The 26,113-nt window shown below is 46.5% G+C and overlaps 1 protein-coding gene across 1 annotated transcript in view; it reads right to left on the bottom strand.

The window, feature by feature from the left end:
- ADAM12 (ADAM metallopeptidase domain 12) overlaps positions 1-26,113 on the bottom strand; it is a 361,770-nt gene that overhangs the window by 297,710 nt on the left and 37,947 nt on the right. Inside the window, exon 2 of the mRNA XM_083149520.1 lies at positions 11,183-11,316. Coding sequence (XP_083005646.1) covers positions 11,183-11,316 — 134 coding nt within the window. The remainder of the gene's footprint in view (positions 1-11,182; positions 11,317-26,113) is intronic.

Genomic DNA, 26,113 nt, shown 5'->3' with positions numbered 1-26,113 from the left:
ACACAAGCCAAAACTCACCACAGCCTTTGGAGTGATCAGATAAAACGTCCTTCTCTGTCAAACCTTAGATTTCGATTTTATTGTGACCAAGGAGCTCTTTAACATTATTTTTACTAAAATAATGTGAAAAAAAGTGTTTTTTTTTTTCACATTATTTTAGTATAACCTGAATGTATTAAAAGGCTTTGGAGCAGTTTTCATGAAAACTCCAAGCCCTTTAAACCACATTTCTTTAATAAGCAGATCTTGGCAAATTTACAAAAAAAAAACAACTGTAAAAAACCCTGCAGTGAGCCCAGTGATAATAACGCCAGGTTCAGTTGGTGAATGTACGTAGGCTCACTATGAATCAAGGCTTCTGCACAGCTTTCTCTGCAGAGAACGCAGTGCAAGGACAGAGCCAGTCCTGTCCTTGCCTGAGATCGGTAAAACAGCCGTAGCAATGTAGTCAATTATCACATTGTGAGATAGTCCGATGTTATCACATTACTGCCGCGTCCGATGAGGCTAATAGTGATAAATCGGCCGCCATGCTGTAAGTGCCACCGTTTGAGGCAGGGATGTACTGTACCAGAGAGTCAGCAAATTATGCACACATGGCTGGGTGGGGGTTACCAATCATAGTAATTAAGTAAAAAAAACATCCCAGCATGTTCCTGATTGGAATGCAGTTATGATGTCAACATTAACAATGTTTTCAATCAGGTCAATAGCACACAACGCTGACAGTAATGACGATGACTGCCACTGCCTGGCTGTAGGCTGGGAGGCGGGCCAGGTAGGGAATGCTACCTTGCAGCTCTGATTATGTGACCATCACCCTCTCCTGCTCCAAGGCCCTTAGAATTGTTGGGCCCGGGGCAGCTACTAAGTGTGGCTATATGTTAGGATGGATCTGATTCCAAACACCCTGCAAACTAAAAATAAGGGCAGAGGGGCAGCAATGGTGTCACCCCCAGAATTCCGCACAATAAGTGCAACATTAAACTGAATTTTCTTAAAAGCAAAAGTTCACTTAAAGGGCTATTTCACACGCTCCGGCTCCTGCCGGGCGGCAAAATCCTGCACGGCCAAAAGCCATGCCGCTCACAGTAGTTAATAATGGACACGATTGTGTCCATTTACATGGGACGGCCACGGCCCGGCCGCCCAGTTGCAGCCGGATCCCACCACTGGAAGGACGGCTGCTGGGCTGTGGCCATCCCTACCATTGTAAACTGCTGTGAGCGGCACAGCTTCCTGGCCATGCGGGGTTTCGCCGCCCGGCAGGAGCCGGAGCGTGTGAAACAGCCCATAGGCACCAGATTGAATTGGTCTCTAATAGTCAGAATACTGAGATTAAACATCAGAATTTAAAAATGTCAATCTCTCTCGATAATAGACTTCCTAGTCTTCTTTTATCCCCTTCTCTCTCTCACCCTAGTATTGAGCCCTTTTGGGATGGAATACTCCAAATCCATTCAGGTACTGGATTATGCAGTATCCTCCCATTAGGGTCCCCCAGAATGTAGAGATGCCAGGGATGTGATCACTAGACAATAGCCACTAAGGGGACATGTCATTTGAAAAGGGGGAATCTGTTCTTTTTAATGAGGAAGCCCAGAGTTTATTGAAGCCATGATGGTATATGTCAGTCAATGGGCGCTTTCATATACAGTAAGGAGTGTTCGCTCTTGCTGGATGCCCAGGCATCACAAAAACCTTTATGGTATTCACAAAAGAAATATACAATTTAGTGTATACTGTACATACTGTATGTCCTAATATTTGTGACAACAGGAGATCAGCACCAGATGGAGCATTTTCTTTTGTTCTACAGTATCTTCTGTATGAGGCACAAAATTATTTGTAAGAATCAATGGCCAAGAATAATATTCAGGAGAGGTTAGCCTATTAATTCACTAGACACCTGTACCTAATGACTATCAGTTAAGCCTCAGGAATATTAGTAAGGCCTCATGACTACCAGTAAGGCCTTCTGAATATTAATCAGGCCTCATGAATATTAGTCAGGCCTCTTGTCTATTAGCCAGAACTCATGACTATTAGTCAGATCATGTGAGGCCTTCTGAATATGAAATCAGGCATTCTTAATATTAGTCAGGCCTCATGAATATTAGTAAGGCCTCCTGAATATTAGTCAGGCCTCATGGATATTAGTCATGCCTCCTAAATATTAGTCAGGTATTGTGACTATAAGTCAGACTGTGTGAATATTAGTCAGGCCTCATGGATATTAATCAAACCACATTAATATTAGTCAGGCCACATGAATATTAGTCAGGCCTCATGGATTTTAATCAAACCACATTAATATTAGTAAGGCCACATGAATATTAGTAAGGCCTCATGACTACCAGTAAGGCCTTCTGTATATTAATCAGGCCTCATGAATATTAGTCAAGCCTCATGAATATTAGTCAGGCCTCATGAATATTAGTCAGGCCTCATGTCTATTAGTCATACCTCGTGACTATTAGTCAGACCACGTGAATATTAGTCAGGCCTTCTGAATATGAAATCAGGCATTCTTAATATTAGTCAGGCCTCATGAATATTAGTCAGGCCTCATGACTATAAGTCAGACCCCATGACTATTAGTCAGACCACGTGAATATGAGTCAGGCCTTGTAAATATTAGTCAGGCCTCATAAATAATATTAGTCAGCCCAAGTGAATATTAGTCAGGTCTCATGAATATTAGACAAGCATCATGGACATTAGTCAGACCACATGAATGTTAATAATCAGGCTTTGTGAATATTAGTTGGGCGTCATGAATATTAGTCAGGCCTTGTGAACACTATTAGTCAGGTCTTGTGACTAGAAGTCAGACCATGTGAATATTAGTCAGGCCTTAGTCAGGCCTCATGGATATTAGTCATGCCTCCTAATAATGAGTCAAGTCTTGTGACTATAAGTCAGACTGTGTGGGTATTAGTCAGGCCTCATGGATATTAGTCAAACCACATGAATATTAGTCAGGCCACATGAATATTAAAAAGGCCTCATGACTACCACAGTCAGGCCTTCTGAATATTTATCAGGCCTCCACAATTTTAGTCAGACCTTGTGACTATTAGTTAGGTATTGTGACTATTAGTCAGACTGCATGAATATTAGTCATACCTCGTGACTATTAGGTCTTGTGACTATTAGTCAGACAGCATGAATATTAGTCAGGCCTCATGGATATTAGTCAGACCTCATGGATATTAGTCAGGCCGCATGAATATTAGTCAGGCCTCATGGATATTAGTCAGACCTCATGGATATTAGTCAGGCCGCATGAATATTAGTCAGGCCTCCTAAATATTAGTCACGTCTTGTGACTTTAAGACCATGCCTTGAAAATGATTGCCGCTTTAAAAAAAAACATTCGAGTTTGGCCGGGAACTTGCACCTTGAGGCAACTGGGGCGTCATTACAGCTGACAAATGGATTCCACATTCTGTCTGTATTTATCAAATTGATACTCGAGAACCAGTTGATATTGACCAGTGCCCACTGCTTAGTTATTTCCAAACTACCCATGGGCTGAATAGAAATATACACGTCAATAATGTTTTTGCTCCCGACTGTCATTTTGCACAGTGCCTACTCATGTAAACCTTTAGCCTTCATTGTCCAGTCAAGAGTCTTGAGCCTCTCAGTAGCTGCTTTCCTCCATATGCTGTACACAAAGCCAAACCAATTTTGTTAAGGTTATCAGCAGACTTGAGCAGTGTGCCGGCTATTTCTGCTTCAAAGATCAGTTTTGTAATTCGCATAAAGCTTAATAGCTTTTAGACTTTAATAAATCATGGGCAAGAGCTCATTCTTTCATACTTTACAGGACATGATTATGTCAGGCAGACTGCTATGTCCTTCCGTCCCCTATTGGGGACTTCTTATTAGACAAGCATCCTCGGGTCATTATATCTGACAAGAGAGCCAAAGCACCGCTTGACTATTTTATGTGTCTGAAGGATCTAAGCATCCAGCCTGTGAAAATAAGTCCTGTGGGTCAATCTCTGCAACATTCTTATCACACAATATAATACTTTTCAACGGTTTGTTTGTAAACAGAGTTCAGAGGGGAATTCTATCAATGTCAGTCTCTTAGTGCCATCGAAGAGAGAGCCGTGTCACTGCCTGTCGACGTGTTGCAGGCAAAATGGGATATGACCAATTTAATGAGTATTTTACTTAATAATCTAAAGTCATTGCCCTTTTACACCCAATACCCGGATCCGACCCGGCATTTGGAACACGGATCCAAGCCAAGTCGGATCCGGGATTTGAACCGTTTACACTATTTATCTGTTTTTAAAAGTATCAGAATACACTAAATATAACAAGGGATAAGCTAATAAAACCTAAGTTGAACTCGATGGGCGCAAGTCTTTATTCAGCCTTATCTACGATGTACCTATGTAACTATGTACACTGCGGTGCCTACTCATAGTGTAAATGGGGGCAGCGCTTGGAGATGACATCATCGCCAAGCGCCGGGACCGCCGATCACCCCGACTGGACCATCCATTCACCTTCTCCTTGCCTCCGCTGCTGTCTGCAGAGTAGAGCAGACAGCAGCGGACGCTGTGTGCGCCTACTGCCAAACCCCCATGTTGACCACATGGCGCTGCGGTCCAGAGGTTGGGCTTCCCCCAATGCTGTAAACGGGTCAGATGTCCTGTGTAATGGGACATGGGTTAACCCCTTTTACACCGCCACTGACCCAGGTCCACAAGGGAAAAACCCGTTTTTTTGCGTCAAAGGGGTATTACTCTCAGGAATAACAACAGAAAACCCTAACCAACAGGGTAGTGGCGTGGAGGTGGCGGAAGCCGATGGTGGGCTCCGTCAGAGGGGACGCGCAAGCGTCTCGTGCAAGTGTGTCCCCTTCTGGGGGCTGCCGGTCGGACGAGATGCACTACAGCTGTACATACCTGAAATCGGCCTTCACCTCAAATCCACCAACATGTTGTCCTAGTTCATCCCCATCTTTAGCCTACATATATGCACTAGGGAGTGATAGGCATGTATCTACATATACGCACTAGGGAGTGATAGGCATGTATCAGACGTTTTGCTTTGTGATGTACGGTGCCACATAAGAAGATAATTGTATTTTTTATTTTCCTTGGAAACACTTGGAAGCTTTAATTACAGAACCGCCTGCTCTATATAATAGAATAATGGCTGCTGGATTCCGCCTAATGAACTACCTGTCACATCTCCTCTTGCTTTATCCATTCCCCGCTTCCGCCTTAACTATGTAGTTAAGATTGTCAGGTGTTAAATATACTCCATTGTCCTATTTTGTTGTTTACAATGGATCGTGCTCTTCTGACTCTCATCATTCTGCTATCACTCAGCTAAAAGACACGCTAATTCATATGTGAGACCAGCAGACACGTAGAGAATGGTACGGATGCATGTTAAGCCATTTTGTCGATATGTAAAGCCCTGTACACACGGGGGAGATATATTGCTCAGTGTCCCGTTTGCATCAGTGACCAGAGATGGGAGCATGTTCCTGCGACCAGCGATCACTACAGGGGTACAAACGGCAGCGCAACCGGCGATGGTGCACACTCCCATCGTGGGCAATATGGTCGCTTAGCGACCATATTTCCCGCGATATTGTACAAAATCGCCCCCGTGTGTACGCACCTTTACAGTTGATTTTGACTACAATGAAGGATGGACTGGCTATGTCGTTTTGCCTGTGGCATTCCGGACTATGCCCCATGGCCGTGCGATGTTAGCCATGGGGGCAGGGCCTTTCTGTATGCCAGCTGAGCAGAAACGATCGATGGCCAGTCCAGCCCTTACTATCACACCGGGAATCATACAAAGTCATTCACAAGTGTACTGTAAGTTGACTTCTTCAATCTTGTGGTTTATTATGTACATGTGTCATTTCACAATGCACAAGTCTCAGAATGTTGACATCTGGCCTGCTAATGGTTTGGTTATGGTAATGGTTATGTTGACATTGTCAACATAACATTTTTCTACTGTAAGATCCTTAAGTTAACCTTAAACCTACCTCTGACCTTACCCTTATCCTAACTGCACCCTGACCCTAACTGTGACCACATCATAACCCTAAGTGCGGACCAACCCTAACCCATATCATAACCCTAATCCATATCCTAACCGCAGCCTAACCCTAACTGAGGCCTAAAACTAACCTTATACTAACTGCAACCTCATCTAAACTGTATCTGCAGCCTAACCCAAACCTTACCCTAACCTTATCCTAACCATAACTACCGACTAACCTTACCCTAACCCTAACTGTAGACTAGCCCTATCCTTATCCTAACCATAACTACGGACTAACCTTACCCCACCCTAACCTTATCCTAACCATAACTACGGACTAACCTTACCCCACCCTAACTGTGGACTAACCCTAACCTTATCCTAACCATAACTATGGACTAAGCTTACCTTACCCTAACCCTAATTGTGGACTAACCCTAACCTTATCCTAACCGTAACCATGGACTAACCTTACCTTACCCTAACCCTAACTGTGGACTAACCCTTACCTTATCCTAACCATAATTACGGACTACCTTACCCTAACCCTAACTGTGGACTAACCCTAACTTTATCCTAACCATAACTATGGACTAACCTTACCTTACCCTAAGGCTGGTTTCACACACTCCGGCTCCTGCCGGACGGTGAAATCCTGCACGGCCAGGGAGCCGTGCTGCACACATTAGTTATGAATGGACACTATTGTGTCCATTCACATGGGACGGCCATGGCCCGGCCTCATGGCTGCAGCCGGATCCCGCCACTGGAAGGGACGGCTGCTGGGCTGTGGCCATCCCCTCCATGATAAACCACTGTGTGCGGCACGGCTCCCTGGCCGTGCAGGATTTCACCGTCCGGCAGGAGCCGGAGTGTGTGAAACCGGCCTTACTGTGGACTAACCATAACCTTATCCTAACCGTAACTACGGACTATCCTTACCCTAACCCTAACTGCGGACTAACCCTAACCTTATCCTAACAGTAACAACGGACTAACCTTACCCTAACCCTAACTGAGGACTAACCCTAACCTTATCCTAACCGTAACTACGGACTAACCTTACCCTAACTGTGGACTAACCCTAACCTTATCCTAACCGTATCTACGGACTAGCCTTGCCCTAACCCAAACTGTGGACTAACCTTATCCTAATCATAACAACGGACTAGCCTTATCCTAACCCTAAATGTGGCTTAACCAAAATGTTATCCTAACCCTAACTGCGGCTTAACCCTAAGTGCTGTCTAACCCTAACCTAATCCAAACCCTAACTGCGGCCTAACCCTAATCTTAGCATAACCCTAACTGTGGGCTAACCCTAACCTCATCCAAACCATAACAGCAGACTAACCGGTACTTGTGTATTTTGGCGGCGCCCCCGATCTCCATCGCGCAATGTTTTAATCGCATCACATGCCATGCACCCGATGGAATGCGATGCGACGCGATTTTTGCCCCCTATGCGATGAAAGATTGTATAAGCACCCTAAAGGGTGATTTTAAGCACCCTAATGGGTGCTTACAATGTTAAATGCACCCCCACGCCACCCCCCCACTATGAACGTGAACCCGAAGTGTGGCGAGCGGCGGCGGTACGCGTCCTCCGACCTTTTCATACCCCCACTATCCACGTCGGCGTGGAGTTGAGAATAGAATAGTGTGGCGAGCGCAGCGAGCCACCGAGCCCGAAGCGTGGCGAGCGCAGCGAGCCCCGCGAGGGGACGCGGATACCTGTGAAGCCCGCGAAGGGACGCGTTTACCTGTGAAGGTATCCGCGTCCCCTCGCGGGGCTCGCTGCGCTCGACACGCTTCGGGCTCGCTGGCTCGCTACGCTCGCCACACTATTCTATTCTCAACTCCACGCCGACGTGGATAGTGGGGGTATGAAAAGGTCGGAGGACGCGTACCGCCGCCCCTCGCGGGCTCAGCGAGCGCAGCGAGCCACCGAGTCCGAAGCGTGGCGAGCGCAGCGAGGATACCTACAGGTATCGGAGTCCCCTCGCGGCCTTCACAGGTATCCGCGTCCCCTCGCGGGGCCCGCTGCGCTCGCCACGCTTCGGGCTCGGTGGCTCCCTGCGCTCGCCACACTTTCTATTCTCAACTGCACGCCGACGTGGATAGTGGGGGTATAAAAAGGTCGGAGGACGCGTACCGCTGCCCCTCGTGGGCTCGCTGCGCTCGCCACGCTTCGGGTTCGCGTTTATAGTGGGGGGGTGGCGGGGGGGTGCATTTAACATTGTAAGCACCCATTAGGGTGCTTATACAATGTTTAATCGCATCGCATTGTATGGCATTGTATGCCATATACAATGTCATACAATTTTAAAATTGTATGGCATTGTACAATATCGCGCGATATCGCGTCGCATCGCATACCATCGTATGCCTTATTGTACGCGATGCGATGGGCGCCACCAAACTACACAAGTACCGACTAACCTTACCCTAACCCTAACTGCAGCCTAATGCTAACCTTATCCTAACTGCAGCCTAACTCTAACCACATCCAAACTCTAAGAGTAGCCTAGTCCAAAACTTACCCTAATTGCGGACTAACCCTAGCCTTATCCTAACATTAACTGAGGTCTAACACTAACCTCACCCATTACTGGAGACTAACCATAACCTTAGCTCTAACTCTAACTGTGGCCTTACCCTAACTTTAGCCTAACCCTAAATGCACCCTGACCTTATCCTAACCCTAACTGCATCCTAACCCTAAAACTAACCCTAATCTGTTATGTCGAGTTTGTCATTGCCTACATAATGACTGTGTCCACATTGTGAGTTCACCATTGACGTACAGATGGAACCACCCTTATTCATCCCGACTGTGCACCTAGGTGAGGGTTTTGTTGAGCCACTTTTCTAGCGCGCTCAGAGGAACTGAGTCACTCCATACAATATGCATGCAATACACATCTCCACTTATCACCACAGCCCGTTTTAAATACCGTAATGAGACGCACGTCTATGCAATAGTATTTTCTGAGAATAATGTCTATTTAACTATAGTGCATTTCTATGGACACTTCACGCACGAGCAATGCGGTATCTTTCGCTACAGCATTGCATTAGACATCTGACCCCAGTGGCAAACGCAGGATTTTCAGAAGGGGGTTTCCAGAGGGGCGGAACAAAGCACGGAGATGGACACCCAGTATATGCCGGGTCAGTTAAAGTATTATAGATAGACCAAATGTATATAAATAATAATAATAATACAAATATATATATATATATATATATATATATATATACATACACACATACAGGGGCGTCAACAGCAGTGTAGACCCCTGGGCATAGCAATGTATTGGGGCCCCTACCGATCCTCCAGCGGTAGGGGTGGGGGAAGCTTTGATGTCCCGCGGGTGGTAGGGGGTATTGTATCAACCGCTCAGCATGTAGGGCCTGGATCAGTAATTTCCACTAATTACCCCTTTACTGCACAGATGGTGGGAGATGGGGTGGGAGAATGGGCATTGGGCTGAATGAAGGGGCCCTGATACATAACTGATACATACAGGGTGGTAGAGGATGTTTAATATGCAGAGGAGGGGTGTATGGGCTTATTATTCATAATTTTCTGGTGGGAGGACAGCTTGCTTGACTGCAGATATCTCCAGTTCCTGGAAATAAATTTATTAGATTTTAATGGAATTAAAAACTAGAGAATCAAACCTACCAAATGGTATTGGGGACTAGGGGATCAGAGTTCAGGAGGCAGAGCAATCTGCCAATGAGTATATAAAACTACATACCAGGTGTATGGAGATGGAGCAGTAACCAGCTGCTGGAAGGCTGATATCTCTGGTTCTGGGAACAGTAGAGACAAGCTACTAGTGTCCATCAAAGAGTTAGAGTTCCAGCTTTTGAAATGTACCCTCAGAAAAACTCTAAGTGAGACAGAACCTGAAATATCTGACTGGGAAGCGCAATTAACAGGCTTGGATGGGGACCACTGCTTTGAAGTCAGATATCTCCGGTTCCCAAGGGCCGGTTTTTAAAATTCTTGTACCTATGGAAAGAGGGGACCCTCAGCTTTCAGCCTAGCACCCTTAGACTCCTGGGGGGGGTTTCTGGGTACTCAGAAACCCCCCCTGCGTGCGCTACTGGACCCATGCGCAATAGTGGTTTAAAATTTTGATCTGGTGGATGATCGCTGGTATTGCACTCATCCGGTAGCGCCATATGCCAAACCCCATGCTATGTGACTTTCTGCGCTGCCATGAGACTAGGCATGCTGTGGTGAGTTGTCGGAACAAAAGCCACAGTCAGTCTAGATGACGGTGGCTCCATCTGTAAGATCCATGATGACATTCCGAAGGTCCATGTAAGGACTACACCCAGTGACGGACTGGGCCACCAGTTGTGCATGTGCGCGACCTTTGTTGCTCACGTGCACCCACCGGCCATCACATGTGCAAGCGCACGCTGCCTCACCCAGCTTGCAGGAGAGAGAGGAATAGCCGCGTGATGCCCCACACTCTCCTGGACCTCAACGGCACACACAGAGAGCCACCGGACCCGCCGCAAGTCCAGCGGCTCTCTTATGCGCCATTCGGGAGGCGGAGCCTCCACCTTACAAGAAGAAATCAGCCCACCTGGCCATCGGCCCCTCTGGCATTTGCCAGAAGAGCTAGATGGCCAGTCCGGCCTTGACTACACCCCATCATAATATACAGTATAGACAATAGTTGCTTCGAGCAAGTGAGACATGCATTGGTGCATCTTTTATAGCTTTAAAAAACCAGGCAATCGGCAATCCTACCGCCTCTGGAACATAACCATCATGCACTGCGGTTAACCTGTTCTTACAATGTGGCCAGTCGTTATCTTGAAACGTTACATAAAACATTAAATATATCTATAATGGAAGGTTTTCCAGTATTATCATCTCTGTACTACATCGTTAGGTAATGGAACAGGCCAGGATACATGGTAACAATAGCTATCTACAGTCAACTGATAACAACTTAGGAACCAGCTCACATTCAATTATATGATGCACATTGGGTACAGAAAATAGAGTGAACTATTTCCATTTGTAACATTGTTAGCGCAGTCCCCAATGTTCTCCTTTCATTCGCCATTGTGTAGCTAAAAGCATCCATAGGAGCATTAAAATAAGAACACTAACCTTTGGAATGATGGTACCTATTGGTTTCCACTGTTCTCCACTCAGTAGATAAGGGACTATTATTTCATAATGTCCACAGTGTTCCCTTTCTGTCGGTTTCCTAGACAATCCCAATTTACTGTCCACATTCTCTCCTAGACAAAGCAGAGAAAAGAAACTCGCGTTAGAGCGGAGAAGGCTGAAAACACAGACATCACTGTTCCGGTGGCTGCAGAGCACTACGAGATTAATACGTTCTAGAAAATCTTTTAATAAATCAAATCAATTAAACGTTTCCAGCGGCTGCGCTTTGTAGAACCGGAGGAACATCATTGTTCTAGGACAAGGGAAACAAAATCATGTATACAAGAAATAATACTAGAATGAAAGATGGAACATCAACATTAAAGGGTCAAGAAACAAGGTTGCGTCAATGTTCTGCAGTATGTGCTGTAGGATGAGATCAGGAAGCCCCCGGTGATTTAGATGTGGTGGAACTACAAGTTCTTTCCAGCCAAAGGACATGCTTGGACTTATAGTTCGACAACTAGACTTGCAGCACTGTAGGAGATTCGCATTGTGCAGCGTCTATAAGTGTCTCACGGCAGGAATCCGAATTGTCCCAGCAATAACTCCCAACGTTCCTCCTATAGGATGAATCCTCTGCACCTCTCCAGTGTAGCCGGCGTAACCAGGAGATATTTTGCCTGCTTCAGTGCGGGATGATAGGTCTTCATAAGTCAAAACAGGGCTGCCATCAGGAATTTTGGGGCCCAGGACTCATTTCCAGTCCGCCCCCCCATCTCACTTGTCTTACTGTAACCCAGCTCCTGCTCCCCCATCTCCTCTTCCGCTGAGCTGCAGCCCAAAGGTCCCGGAGCACAGGCTTCTTCAACTCAGGATGCTGACGGCCAATTAAAATACAGCACCGGCTGGTGAGCCAATCATAGCTCACGTACCGGCAGCTGCTCTGATTGGCTGCCGCTTCGCGAGCTCTGATTGGCTCAAAACCCGGTGCAGCATTTTAATTGGCCGCCGGCATCCTGGGTTGAATAAGCCTGCGCTCCGGGACCTGCTTTATTCAGCGCACTGAGCTGAGCGCAGCGGAGGCCGACGGGGTGTTGTTGTGGACAAAATTAGCTGCCCGGGCCCTTTTACATTACAGGAAATGATGGTGAGTAAAAATGTTTGCTTGGCAATGCTCACACCTATTTTGACAAATTCACTCGGCACTCAAAGGGTTAACATCCACCATTCTTGCTTAATCAGGGAAAGCTTCAGAGGTAGGGCGGCAGCGCAGTTCAAAATTTAAAGAGGGGAGCCACCCCTACTGCCGCCAACTGCCATTGCAAACTGACTCACTGGGAGTTGGGGCAGCTCCCCTATTTGAACTTTGAACTGTGCTGTAGCCCCACCTCTGGAGCCGCAACTGTTGAATATGATCAAGCGTAGAATTCATGATGAAAAACACAACTGATGCTGTATATAGTAGACGGAAAAGCATGCATTCAGGGGGGGGGGTCATTCAGACCATGGGATCAAGTCTGAATAACCCCCTCCGACTGCCTTCACCATTGCCCAACATGTGATCTTTCATTCCGAACCTCAACACATTGAATATTATTAATAATAATAATTAAAAAAACACATTTATATTATACTAAGAAAATACAATATGCATCAAAGAAAACCATTTGCTGACATACATGAAGGTGATAAAACAGCGCACGAGCCAGTGACACGGGAACGTTCGAGATATCTGAAGGCGAGAGGATTGAGCTTGATACTGTCTATCACTATCAACCCTTTGTCACTAATCCCTTTAATCATACTGTAATCCTTGAGGTTTTACCCTCTGTTTCCTGTTCTCACTGTCAGGCCGCATTAGTGTACTGTAGCGTCTGATAATATTTCAAGACTAGTTTGTGCCACTTCTTCGAGCTTCAGTTGGAAAAGGTCAAAGTGGCCACTGGGTTGTACATAAAATGTTTGGAAGGAAAAAAAAGAATCATTTTAAATACAGGGAGAGAACTCTCTCGGATCCTGGTGACATTTCATTGCTCCGCTGATTAATGTTTTCAAGAAACTCCCATATGAAATATCTCTGTGTTCCTCTTCATCATGTACCGTGGATTTCTAAGCATAGATATATATATTGTATTTTATCTAAGACAGGTTTAGCGATGAATTTATGCCGATGTTACATTTCCTCACGGTTCTAACACCTTACATACCACCACATATCTGCGTAGTACATTATGACTGTATATATACATTAAGTTGGAATTGTTAAGGGGTTTTTGCTCCTATTCTTTTGTTGTCATAAAAAATCAAAACTTGGACTCTAAAGATTGTAAAAATGCAACTGGAGAAAAGATAATAGGTTTGTTCCGATTTCTCCGATGAAGATAATTAAAGACGGTCTCATCTGCTACCGCAAGGAAATAGTATTTTACATACAGCGTATAATGGTAGAGACAAGGTAGTAACGTAGGTGTTACGAATCACAGTCGGCATAGGAATGCAAGACAGTAGCAGAACTTGTGGGTTGTGATCCCAGGTGAAAAAATAGAATTTATTTATTATTATGATCAGCTATTTATATAGCGCGCACATATTCCGCAGCGCTTTACAGAGAATATTTGAACACTCACATCAGTCCTTACCCCAGTGGAGCTTACAATATATACCACAGATACATGCATTCCTTCTAGGGTTCATTTTTGTTGGGAGCCAATTAACCTACCAGTATATTTTTGGATCGTGGGAGGCAGTGGCGTAACTACTGTAAGGCAGCCCCAGCTGTTGCTTGGGGGAGCAAGTGGCAGCAGGGTCTGTGTGGGCGCTGGCACCCGCTCGACGCACTGACATGCTGCTGCCTGCCGCTGCCCACTGGCTGAGCACCGGAGGCAAGTCAGCCACAGCCTGGGTGCGACCATGGCAATCCCCCCACTGATTCAATTTACTGTACACAGAGCCGGCTATTGGCTACTGTGTACAGGATGGGGGCGCGGATGGGCGTTCTAGGGTGGCCTGGGATGCGTCGGAGCCAAGGGAAGCAGCAGTGTCTGCTGGTCTCTCTTCCTCTCTCCTGCTTCAGCTTCTCCGTTATGCCTGGGGGGGGGGGGACAAACATTTTGGCAGGGGGGAGCAAAATTTATAGTTACGCCACTGGTGGGAGGAAACCGGAGTACCCGGAGTAAACCCACGCAAGTGTGGGAAGAATTTATAAACTGCATAGTTAGGGCCATGGCGGGAATTGAACCCATGACATCAGTGCTGTGAGGCAGTAATGCTAACCATTACTACATTGGTGCTGCCCAATTTAGGCCCCCTTCGTCTGCCCCAACCCTAGTTCTCTATAACTCATTGCTGGTTTGGGCAGCAGTGGGCCCCTTAGTCATCAGGGGCCCTGGCGCAGTACGTCCGCTGCACCAATGGTGCAAGGGGCGCATTTATTTTTGAGGTTTAAAACCCAAAAATTATCATTTCCAATCACTGCTTAGAATTTTAAGAAATTAAAGGTCACCCAGACATTCAGCCTACCCCTGCGATGTGTCAATTCAAGCAATCTCTTCTTTCTGTTTGTGAGATGGCAGCGCTACTGCGCATGCATGATCTGATGAACACTCATGCATGAGCAGCCATTGCCGGTGAGATCTCTGCATTAAGTAGCAAAGAAGCTAAAATGGCAAACGCCATCTTATGATGACGTTAGATACCAGGGCCATCTTCCAGAATGGATCTATGGGATTGTACCCTTTCTTGACATCTTTCCCTCTAGCGGAGTCTATTTTGATGCAGAGGGGTATTTAATCATAGTTTGACAACTGCAGCTACCCCGATGCTGATACCCTGGCCAGAAGTTAGCAACAAAAGCCTTGCTTTATTGTTTAGTTGTTAGCAGCCTGTGGTTCAGATTGTATTCAACACTGGTTCAAACAACACCACCAACTTTTGGGTTGTCTATTAAACTTTAGTGGGAGATAGGTTACCCGAAGGCTCTTGCAGCTTGAAAGGGAGCTGCAGGAGGGGTCGCGGGCTGTACCTTGTAATTTAGGAGTCCCTTAGCAAAGGCATACTGTAAATGTTTTGGGGCCAAGGTGTACAGTACAGTCAGAACTCTCCCTGTGATGATATGGATGGTGAACATACAGGTAGGTTTGGTGGGGATGCGGTCATTTGGTCTACTGCATTATGGTCGACAGTCATTAGGTCAAATCCATTAGGTCGACATGCTAAAAGTTCGACATGACTCTAGGTCGACATGGGAAAAGGTCGACATGATTCTAGTTCGAAAGGTCATTAGTTCGACAGGTCATTAGTTCGACAAGGTCATTAGTTCGACATTGTCTATGTCGACATTCACAAGGTCGACATGGAGTTTTTCACAACCCGTTTGGTGCACATCAGCTATTATCCATGTCTGAGGGAACTTCTTCAGTTGCTTTGCTTGCAGTTAGCTCTATCAGTCAGTCAGTGGGCCTCAGATGACACACCAGGTGGTTTATACCAGTGGTTCGCAAACTCGGTCCTCAGGACCCAACACAAGTCTCCAGTGGATTTTAAAATGTGGCCGGTGTGTGAGGTCACATGACATCAGTGCCCGCCCCCAAATCAGAGAACACGCTCGCGCCCCCATCAGCACATTGGTGGGGAGTGGTTCCCTGCCCATCCCTGATTCAGGCTCCGACAGAACGGGACACGTGAGCATCTTCTGTCAGATGGCACACAGTGGCGATAGGCGATGCTATCGCCAGGAGCAGCTCCATTGAGAGCTGCTCCATCAGCACTCGCAAGACTCCGAATATACGCAGCCTAGAAAGCAGGCCTGAATTACCCCCTGAGTTTGAAAACCACTGGACCGGATCACTGGGGTGGAAAAAGCTGCCACTAGAGGGTGTTGTTTCTCATTAACTTTAATCACTTCACAGGGGTGCTGCAAAAAAAAACCCCTCAGGACTTTTAAACGCTGATCTGGTTTTTGGAACAGAGGGAGACGGCAGATTTATTGGAATCAATAAAATAAAAGTGTTACACACATTAGTAATGTAACAGAACTTTGCTAAACCCGGGATAAACGCATCACAAGTGGCAGCTTTCTGCATATCGGTGCATCTTTCAGTCAGCGGAGTGGAGTTATTATTTGGGAAGGAGACGCTTTTAAAAAGAAAAAGCAAAACGTAGCTGGGTGCATTTTGTCACCATTCCTAAAACGTGTTTACAGTGACACTTCATTTCATTAGTTTTCAGAGTAATTAATGGCTGCTCTTCTATTAGCAGATAAAACATCTGGCGTGATTAAAACTATTTTTTATTTAAAATGATGCAGCATTAACACGTTGCCCCCGGACATCTGTGAAAGCGACAATGTAGAATAACCCAAAATGATTTTTCGTTGTACAATAGAGGGCGCTACAAACCTGAATAATGAGTTCAACCGGCTACAGAATGGGCGTGGATCATTGCGTTGGCCAATAGTAGGTCGATCCCATATGATCCACATGCACATGGTTGCCTACCTTTGGGCTGCCCTCTCTGGGAGCGGCCAGCCAGTTCTTTTGAGGCAGGGGGCCGGGGTAGGAAAGGGGTGGATTGGGGGCAGTGCTAGAAAGGTATGACGTGTTTGGGGTCGTGGCCAGCCAGATTGTTTCCTTGTAGCCACGCCCCCAACCATGCAATGCTGGTATATTAGGGATTGCACAGTGGGGGTGGGGCTACAATAACGCAATATGCGTCATTTGGTCCCACGGACCCTCGCCAATGGGTTGGGTCGACCACTGAAAGTCAACAGGCCTTAGGTGAACACCTGAAATAGGTCGACATGGCTAAGGTCAACAGGGTTGGAAGGTCGAAAATGGCAAGGTCGACAGTCAAAAGGTCGATATTAATTTTTCATGTTTTTTTTGTCCCAAATGTCGACATAATCACCGTCATGGTCCTGTTGATGCGCTCGGCACACTATTCTATTCTCGCTCCACACCCTAGTGGATTGTAGGGCATGAAATACTGCCTGTCGGCACACATCGGCTCAGACTTTTTTGGAAAAACTCATGTCAACCTTGCCATTGTTGACCTATTGCTTGTGTTGACCTTCCAACCGTGCCAATCTTAGCCATGTCAACCTTTTTTTAGGTGTCGACCTAAGGCCTGTCAATCTACATTGGTCAACCCAATACGTGAAAAAAGGGGGGTCACGAAGATGACCACAAGGGAACATACGTGAGGTTTTTGGGGCACACTTGAAAAGATAATAATAACGAGTGAGTGATGTGATGGACAATGAGTGTAATAAATCTTAACTTTTAATCAGATTGATACTAAAAAAGACAAGACGAATAGACGATATAGATATATAAATCCAAAGGCTAATTGCCTTTGCCCAATACGTGTCAACCGAAATAGGATCGACTTATTGACCATGGACCTTATTCAGATTGATTTGGTCCTCCGTGCATTCGCAGACACAGGGTGAGTGCACCCATGGCGAACTATCGGTTGGCCGGGTGTACGCACCCTACATGCCGAGCAGGGGGCGGAGAAGGGCTGGGGATGCCGGGGTAGCCTCATTAGACTATGCGAATGCCTAGCATTCCATGGGTGTCCCCATGAGAATGCTAGGTGTTCTCAGGCTAATGAGGCCGTGGCGGGCATGCGGGGGAGCGGGCAGCTAACATCACCGGATGTCAGCTGCCCGCCCTGTCCTTGCACAGTGACTATATAGGTCTCTCGGAACTGCGTGCGCGGGAGAAATCATTCGATGGTCGACCATCGAATGACTTCTCCTCACCTGCGCATGGATAATTATGTAAATCATCCATTCGCAGTTGTGCGGGGGGGGGGGGGGGGGTACTGCATGCGAGGTGGGGGCGGCCAGCACTGCGGGTGGAGGGCGGCGTCCGATGGACTAGCAAGGCTGCGAATTTTGCATCCTTGTGAGTCAATCAAAAAAAGGCCCCATATCCCAAATGTCTGTATATTCATATTGAACCATATTTACATTCAAGTGGTGGACAACGCGTTTTTATATGTGAGCCGCTTCTATCTGTCCATGTCATTTGTAGTCCTCTCTCTGTTCTGGCCTATTGGATTGGATAATGATTCATGACCATAGCTTTATCTATGTCCAGTTTATCTATGTCCAGTTCTCCCTGTGTTTGAGTAGGGCAGCACAGTTGGTGTAATGGTTAGCATCAGGGAGGGCCTGCAGTGCAGTTCAAAATTCATATTCGCAGCAACTGCCAATCCAAACTGACTCCCTGGCAGTGGGTGGGGCTCCCCTATTTGAATTTTGGACTGTGCTGCAGCCTCTACACTGTAGCTGCCACTGGTTATCAGTACTGCATCAGAGCACTGAGGTCTTGGGTTAGACTCCCACCATGGCCCTAACTGTATGGAGTTTGTATGTTCCCCGCTGCTCTCTCCTCTCAGACATTGCCCTTTCCACTTTCTGCGTGTGTCTGAAGCTGTGCCAGGGCTGCAGTGCAAACCACACAACATGGTTGCCTACCCTCCCAGAATGGCCGGGAGGGTCCTGGAAATTATGCCCTCCTCCCAGAAAGGTAGGCAAGCCTCCCGGAATTATGCCCGTCCTCAGCGACCCCCCCTCTCCTGTCTGTGGGACCAAATGAGACATAGTGCGTCATTGTAGCCCCATCCCCCGCTGTGCAATGCCTGAAATACTGGCATTGCACAGCAGGCGGCGTGGCTACAGGGGTGCTATCACACTGGCCACGCCCCCAAGCACGTCATCCCTTTCTAGCACTGCCCTGTCCCACCCGCTCAGTTGCCCCGGCCCCCTGCCTCAAAAGAACTGGCTGCCCTCTCCCAGAGATGGCAAAGGTAGGCAATCCTGCCACACATAGTATGGGTAGAGGGGAGGGTAAAACATATAGAGCTTACTGTACATTAAAGTACCTTTTCTTTCTTCTCTAGTTTTCTCTCCCCTGCCTGCTTTCTCTCCTCTTTTTCTCTCTTCCCTTTGCCCTCACTCACCCTCCCAGTCTCACCTCTCTCTTTATCTCTCTACCCCATACTCTTTTATTCTCTATCTCCCTCTTGTCATTTTTTTGGGCAGGGGCCCTCACAAATGAGTTTCCGTTTGCCCCCACAATCCTTATCCTGAACCTGATTCATGGGTACTTCTAGCACAGCAGAAGAGGATCTCAGGGGAGAGTCCTGCTCTCTCAACAGGTTCCTGACAAAACTAGAATTAGCCTTCGCATTGGTGTAAGTTCGTCCCAGTTGGCTATTGGTGCCCCGCAAATAGCTCAATCAGTAAGGTGTCTGTTTCCAGTAAGACAGGTCACAGGTTCTAATACAGGGTGTGACACTTTTAAAAATTATGTTAGGAGGTGGAGTCACAATTATGTTAAAAGCTTTCAATTAACTGATTCAAACTCGCAAGGGAGAAGAGGTGCCCCCTTGGGAGCAGGAGCCCAGTAGCACATGACTCCATTGTCTCCCAATTACGCCTCTGAGCCTTTGTACAAATCACAGATCCCCGCTTTTACTCCCACTGTCATACTTTACATCGGTCCCCAGTTAAAAGAATGTTACAGCTTTACAGTTCCTCATTGGAATTTGGTGGATTTCATTGAATATCTGATCCAAAATTGCTGCTTTGAAAAAGCAATGACTCATATACAGTAAAGAATAACCAGGAAGCAGATGAATATGTCCCTCACTTTATTCTCCTTTCTATAAGACATCATTGGAAGTTTTCTTCAAAGGTCACACAGAAGATTAAATGTCAGCAGTGGACAGAAATCAATGGAGAACAATTTGTTTGGTTTGCCTGAAATAGTCTCTAATTTCATCACAACAGGTGCCCGGCGCTTCGCTTCCAGATAATGAACACTTCAGCTGCATCAGATAAGTGTTCAATGTGTACTTAGAATCAACTGTCAAAACACCTCATTACAATGCGTCGGGTATCGACACTGAGCCTGAAAAATCTCACTTTATTTTATATGCTGCATAAAGCGGCTTTCATGGCATACAGAAATGGATCACCTTTTTGGGATCAGCGGCTCACTCGTTTTTGAATGGGATCCGTTCAAAAGATCCGGTTCGTTCGCGAACGACCCATCTCTACCCTGCACGACGTCACCGTTCCCAGGGGAGGGCAAAATGAGCAAAGGGGCGCCGCCGATACAGGATTAGAGCTGATGGACGGCTGAGGAGGGCACAGGAAGCGGGTGAGTACTGCTAACATGATACCCGAGTCATCCTGGGGCCCCGGGTACAATAGACATTCAAAAAGGGGACTTGGCCACACCCCTTTCCCATTGACCATGCCCATTGGTCACGCCCCTTCTCCGAATGTGCACCGATTTCTGCCCTCCAGATGTTGGAGGGTATGCATTACGTTCCATTGACTAAAATACACACACACACAACATTGAGTCATTGTGTAGTGATTTGGGGAATTTGTAGTGATACGCTAATAATGTACTGTACATGGGAGCATCTTCAGTTCCCAAACTGGTCCTGAGGAAAGAGTGGGGACTGTCAGGTGTCAGTGACATAAATCAGTATGGGTGTCGAGCCTGGGGGATCAGGGACTAATTAATTTCTTGTAAATGAAAAATTACCAAATCAATGACTATTAATTATCTTAAGAAGTTCTCTTATTATGTTTCTAAGGATTTCCCCCGCAGGCTGAAGGCCCCCATACCGTAATGTGACTTCTCTGAGGGGAGGAGCTGCATATGATCTCCCTTAAGCTCCCGACAACTTCCCGGTCAGCAGGATCACATACGATACATCAAGAGCGTAATTCTGGTGGACTCGCTCGGATGCAAATTTGTTAGGGAACCAATGTTTTGCGTATGCTAATGCACAGCAGCATTTCTGTACATGTGTATACGCTGGGTGCAAAAAGTCTGTCCGCCAGCAGGGGGTGGAGAGGGGTGTGGGGTTCCGGCCTGGGCCATTAGCATATGTGCATGCCCTGAGTTTCATGGGCGTTCCCACGAAAACGCTGGGCGCACACAAGCTAATGCGTCTGTGACGCACGTTCCGGGGCGGACAGCTGACATAACGGATGTCAGCTGCCCGCCCAATTCCCTGGAATACTACAGGCATATGTATGAGGGGTCTGGACCACCTTTACATATGCGTGTGACCATTGAAAGATGAGGGATGTTCCCACTGGCATGCGAATGGATGTTCATGTAAACCATCCGTTCGCAACCCTTGCAAACGAATCCCGCTTGCAAATGGGTGGCGATGGCTAACCATTCCCAAGGCGGGGTTAGGGTGACTCGTAAGGATGTAAATTCGCATCCAAGCAAGTCAGCCAGGATAAAAGGGCCCATATGCCAAGGCTGCCAAATCCAATACATTTTGAAGGCGGCCCTTGCGATCTCCGGAATCGGAGTTAAAACACATTTGATTCGACACTTTGCATCCGATTTCTTGGCCCGTTGAATTGCAATCAGATTAAAACGGTCCAAATTAATACTTATTGTTCTCCCTTCTGATCAGTTGGTGAGATCAGCACTTTTGGGGGACCACCAGAACTTTCAAACCTAATCTATTCCCTCTCCAAGACTTACTGTATGTGCACAATAATCTAAGTGGTCACCAAGTATCATGAGGCTTTAGGTTAGTAGGGGCAATGGTGATCTTCTACACCAGTGGTTCTCAACCTCGGTCCTCAAGATCCCCCAACAGTTCACCTTTCCCAGGTCTCCACACAGAATCACAGGTGAAATAATTAGCTCCAACTGTGATCTTTTAAAATATGTCAGTGAATAAGGAGTGCACCTGTGCACCTGCAGGGTGCCCTGGAAAACGTGAAATATTGGGGTTCTGAGGACTGAGGTTGCGAACCACTGTTCTAGAGGACGTATAAAAGCAAGAACAAATATAACCTAAACCTGAACCTAATTCTACTACTTCAGGGTACCGATTATTTGATCCACTGATTGGTGGCCATCGATGATCGTCTATCCATCTTGAAATTAGATAAATTCTGTATGTTAAAAATCGTTGATTTGCCAATTGACTATTATTTGGAAAATCCAACTTTTTTAAAATGCTGTAAATTTAATAAAATGGGAGTTGTATTAAAGATGGGATGTCGCCAATAGCAACCAACTAGATTCTATTAATTATTTTCTAGAAGATGCTAAATAAATAAGAAGTATCTTTAATAGAAATTCCATCGTCGTAAATTTACCCCATTGATTCCCAAACCCAGGCGTTGGGGGATTGGGTAATTGTGACACCCTGATGTACAGTATGGGGCCTTAACCCTGACCCTACAATCGTAACAAAAATAAAAATCATCTGTTGACATTCACTATGTCAGCATTATGTCATGTCCACATGCTGTCATCGTTGAACTTTAGACCATGTCGGCATTCAGACCAGGTCATCACCCTGAAGATTGTCATTATGAAAAAATATCCTGTTGGAACACAATCCTTCAAGATCAGCCAACCATGAGATGCCAGTAGCAATGATCTCCAACAATATCATTTTTCCTTTCAGTCATTAACCCCTTTGGAATAGTGCTTCCTGTTCGGGTCACAGTATAGCAGGCTACAAGTTGGAGATTCTGAACTCATCTATGAACTGGGGGATTATTCATGTACCTGGATACCCTTTATAGCCCTTTTAACCCGGGTTTTTGCCTCGTGGACCCGGAACAGCTTCGGTGTAAAAGGGGTACTGAAAACAAAACACAGGTCCATTTCACTGCGATTCCTACCCTGGTCCTGACCAGGATGGAAAACGGGGAGGGACCTGGGTGGTGGGCAGTGTAAATGGGTATACCGGATCACATTTACATCAATGGGGGAGCCTAAGCTCCCGACCGCCGCGTCCTGCGGTCAGTATGGAGGTTGGGTGGGGAGGAGTCGCACACAGCCTCTGCTACTGTCTGCTGTACTGTGCAGACAGCAGTGGAGCCAGGGAGGAGGTGAATGGATGCCTGTGTGCGCATTCATTCACCTCATGGATGGGGACTGGGGGGTGCACGGAGGCTGGCGGCAGCCCAGCAGCTTACCTTGGTGCTGGGCTTGCCCCAGTGCTGCAATCTCCGGTCCTGGCACTTGAAGATGATGTCATCTCCAAGAGCCGCACCCTGTACCCGTGTGCAGTGTAAACGGTGCCGTGTTCGAAATACCGGGTCGGATCCAGGATTTTGGAGTAAAAGCCGGATTAGTGTCCTTCCTACAGCAACAAGGATATAACATTGCAGGGCCTAAAAAGTCTTGTAGGTTCTCTGCTGCTTAGCATTCTGCAGCGGTGACCAACAGCATTTTTATGGATCAATACCAAGGTGTTTTATTTCCAGGGGCTTCAGACAGTGAATCGCTGTGTCCACTACGCAAATAAAAAGCAAGATTAGTTTCCACAGTGCGCCAGGAATTATAACAGTATTAGCAGCTAATGCACAAAGAGAAGTGTGTTATTTATATGTCCAACTAAAGTGTGCGAACCGCTAGCACTTTATAAATAACCGTTTATGATGTCCCCATAGATCAGGCCTCACAGTGGGCTTCTACTGAACTTCATTCAAACAGTTTACAAAATCCCTTTCCTTCCCAATAATAATTACATAATAACAATAATACATTGTAGAGAATGTCTTTATCTTTACCACTCTAGACTTCATCAGCTCCCATACAGCCTGGACCTCTGAGGAACAGGTGGATGGGGGCGGAGCTTGCCACCCCCTTTCCGGTAAATGCCGAGACTCGCTGCCCTTTCAGGGAGGTGGTGGTACTAAATGACACGATTTCCATCATTTTAGCCCCGCCCTCCTCCCCAAAGAGCTACAAATGCCGGTATTAGACCGGCAGAGGGAGGAGGTGTGGGGGCTGATGCAGGGGGCCCTGTTAAATGCGGGAGGCTTGCCCACCATTCCAGGGGGCCAGGAACTGAAAGCCTATACCGCTGCTGTGTCAGATGCCCGCTTTATGGGAGACAATGGGCCTGTTTCAGGCCTCTTAGCAAGGCTGCAATTTTTGCAGATGGATAAAACCATTCTGCACTGCAGGTGGGGCAGATGTAACACGTGCTGAGAGAGTTACATTTAGGGGAGTTATTATGTTTTTGTGCAGAATAAATACTGCCGGCTTTATTCTTACACTGCAATTTACATTTCATTTTGAACATACTGCATGCAAATCTACTCTCTGCACATGTTTGTATCAGTTAATTGAAAGCCGTCAATATCACTTCGTCAATAACATCATTTTTGCAAGTGTTACATCCTGTATTAGAACCCATGACCTGTCTTATACCCCTTTTACATTGCCGCAAAAACCCGGGTCAGCGGCGGGAGAGACCAGAGTCAGCAGCAGTGTAAATGGGTGAACCCATGTCCCTTTACACAGGACTTCTACCCTGGTCCTGACCTAGGTTGAACATGGCTAGGACCTGGGTAGTGGGCAGTGTAAATGGGTACGCTGACCCGGCTCCCGTTTACATCAATGAAGGAAGCCCAACCTCCTGACCGCAGTGTCCTGCGGTCAACATGGAAGTTGGGCAGATGGCGCACACAACCTCCGCTGCTGCCTGCTGTACTGTGCGGATAGCGGCGGAGGCAGGGAGGAGGTGAATGGATGCCTGTGTGCGGCATCCATTCCCCTAGCGGATGGGGGCTGGGAGGGGGGGGGGCTTGGGGCATCCCAGCAGCTTACCTTGGTGCTGGGGTTGCTCCCAGCACGGCGATCGGTGGTCCCAGCGTGGCGGGGATGATCGCGGTCCCCGGCGCATAGAGATGATGTCACACATTTTAGTGGCGCGGCCACTGGGTAAAGGATACTGTAAGTAGACAAGTAGGCCCTCTAATACTGTATCTCCTATGCACAGAAGACAATATCTTAGCATCTGATGTCCAACAGTAACAACAGTGCACTGATCAATTATTTAAACTCAATTAGAACATTACAACCAAATTTATAGCCAAACATATTGTTTAAATCATCTAAATTAAGATGTAAGAATGTTCTGTGCAGTCATCTCCTTGTAAAACCCAGAGAGTGTTGGCAGGATAAATATAATGCTTATACCAGGGGTTCCCAATCTTTTTTTAATCACGGCACCCTAGAGTATAAGATTTTTTTTCGCGGCACCCCTAGGCCAAATTTATTTTAATTAGATTGGATTTATATGCGATTCTTAGGGTCAGTTATGTGGAAAAGGGCAGGAATTGCTTCTGTTTGTACACATTTTATGATTGGCAGCCACCAGCACTGGTTTTGCTTATAAATAATTAACCATTAATATTTTTAGTTGGTCCTGGACTACCAACCCAGGGCACCCCTGCATGTGTCCCGAGGCACCCCAGGGAGACACGGCGCACAGTTTGGGAACCACTGGCTTATACAGATACTTAATAAACAGGAGATATACAGAAGATGACTTATTATAGAGGAATACATTATTTCTTTGTCTGCATTGTTGTGTTAGGTATCTGGACCACTGACACACAATTTCTATAAAGGGGCAATCATTTAAAAGGCAAAAACATGCCTTGGAAATGATTGCCCCTTTAAAAACCTCCGCATTCGGCCGGCATCCTAAGAGGCTATTATATCTGGTCCTATGTCTAGGACAATAGTCAATAGGTCAACAGGATTATATGGTCAGCACAAGCAAAACACTGACATGGCTATGGTCGACAATGAAATAGGATGACATGAGTTTTTAGAGATTTTCATTTTTTTTATGTTTTCAGACTCATTCTCAGGTGTCGACATGGACACCAATGAAGTGCCACACTTATGTCAACATTTACATGGTGTTGACAGTTCTGTGTGAATATTTTTATTTTAAACGTAGTGGGCTGTGACGTGATTGCAGGGGGGGGGGGTATATCTGTGAGTGTAGGGCAACAAATTGCTTAGGGCCAGCTCTGTGCATTATGTTTAATAAAGTGGTGGTGGTGGGGGGATGGGGATGGGCGCCAAACCCCAATTGCGAATGGCC

This window comes from Crinia signifera, chromosome 6 (assembly GCF_055691185.1).
Source record: "Crinia signifera chromosome 6, ASM5569118v1, whole genome shotgun sequence".
Taxonomy (NCBI): domain Eukaryota; kingdom Metazoa; phylum Chordata; class Amphibia; order Anura; family Myobatrachidae; genus Crinia; species Crinia signifera.
This window is presented reverse-complemented; position numbering and strand designations above follow the sequence as displayed.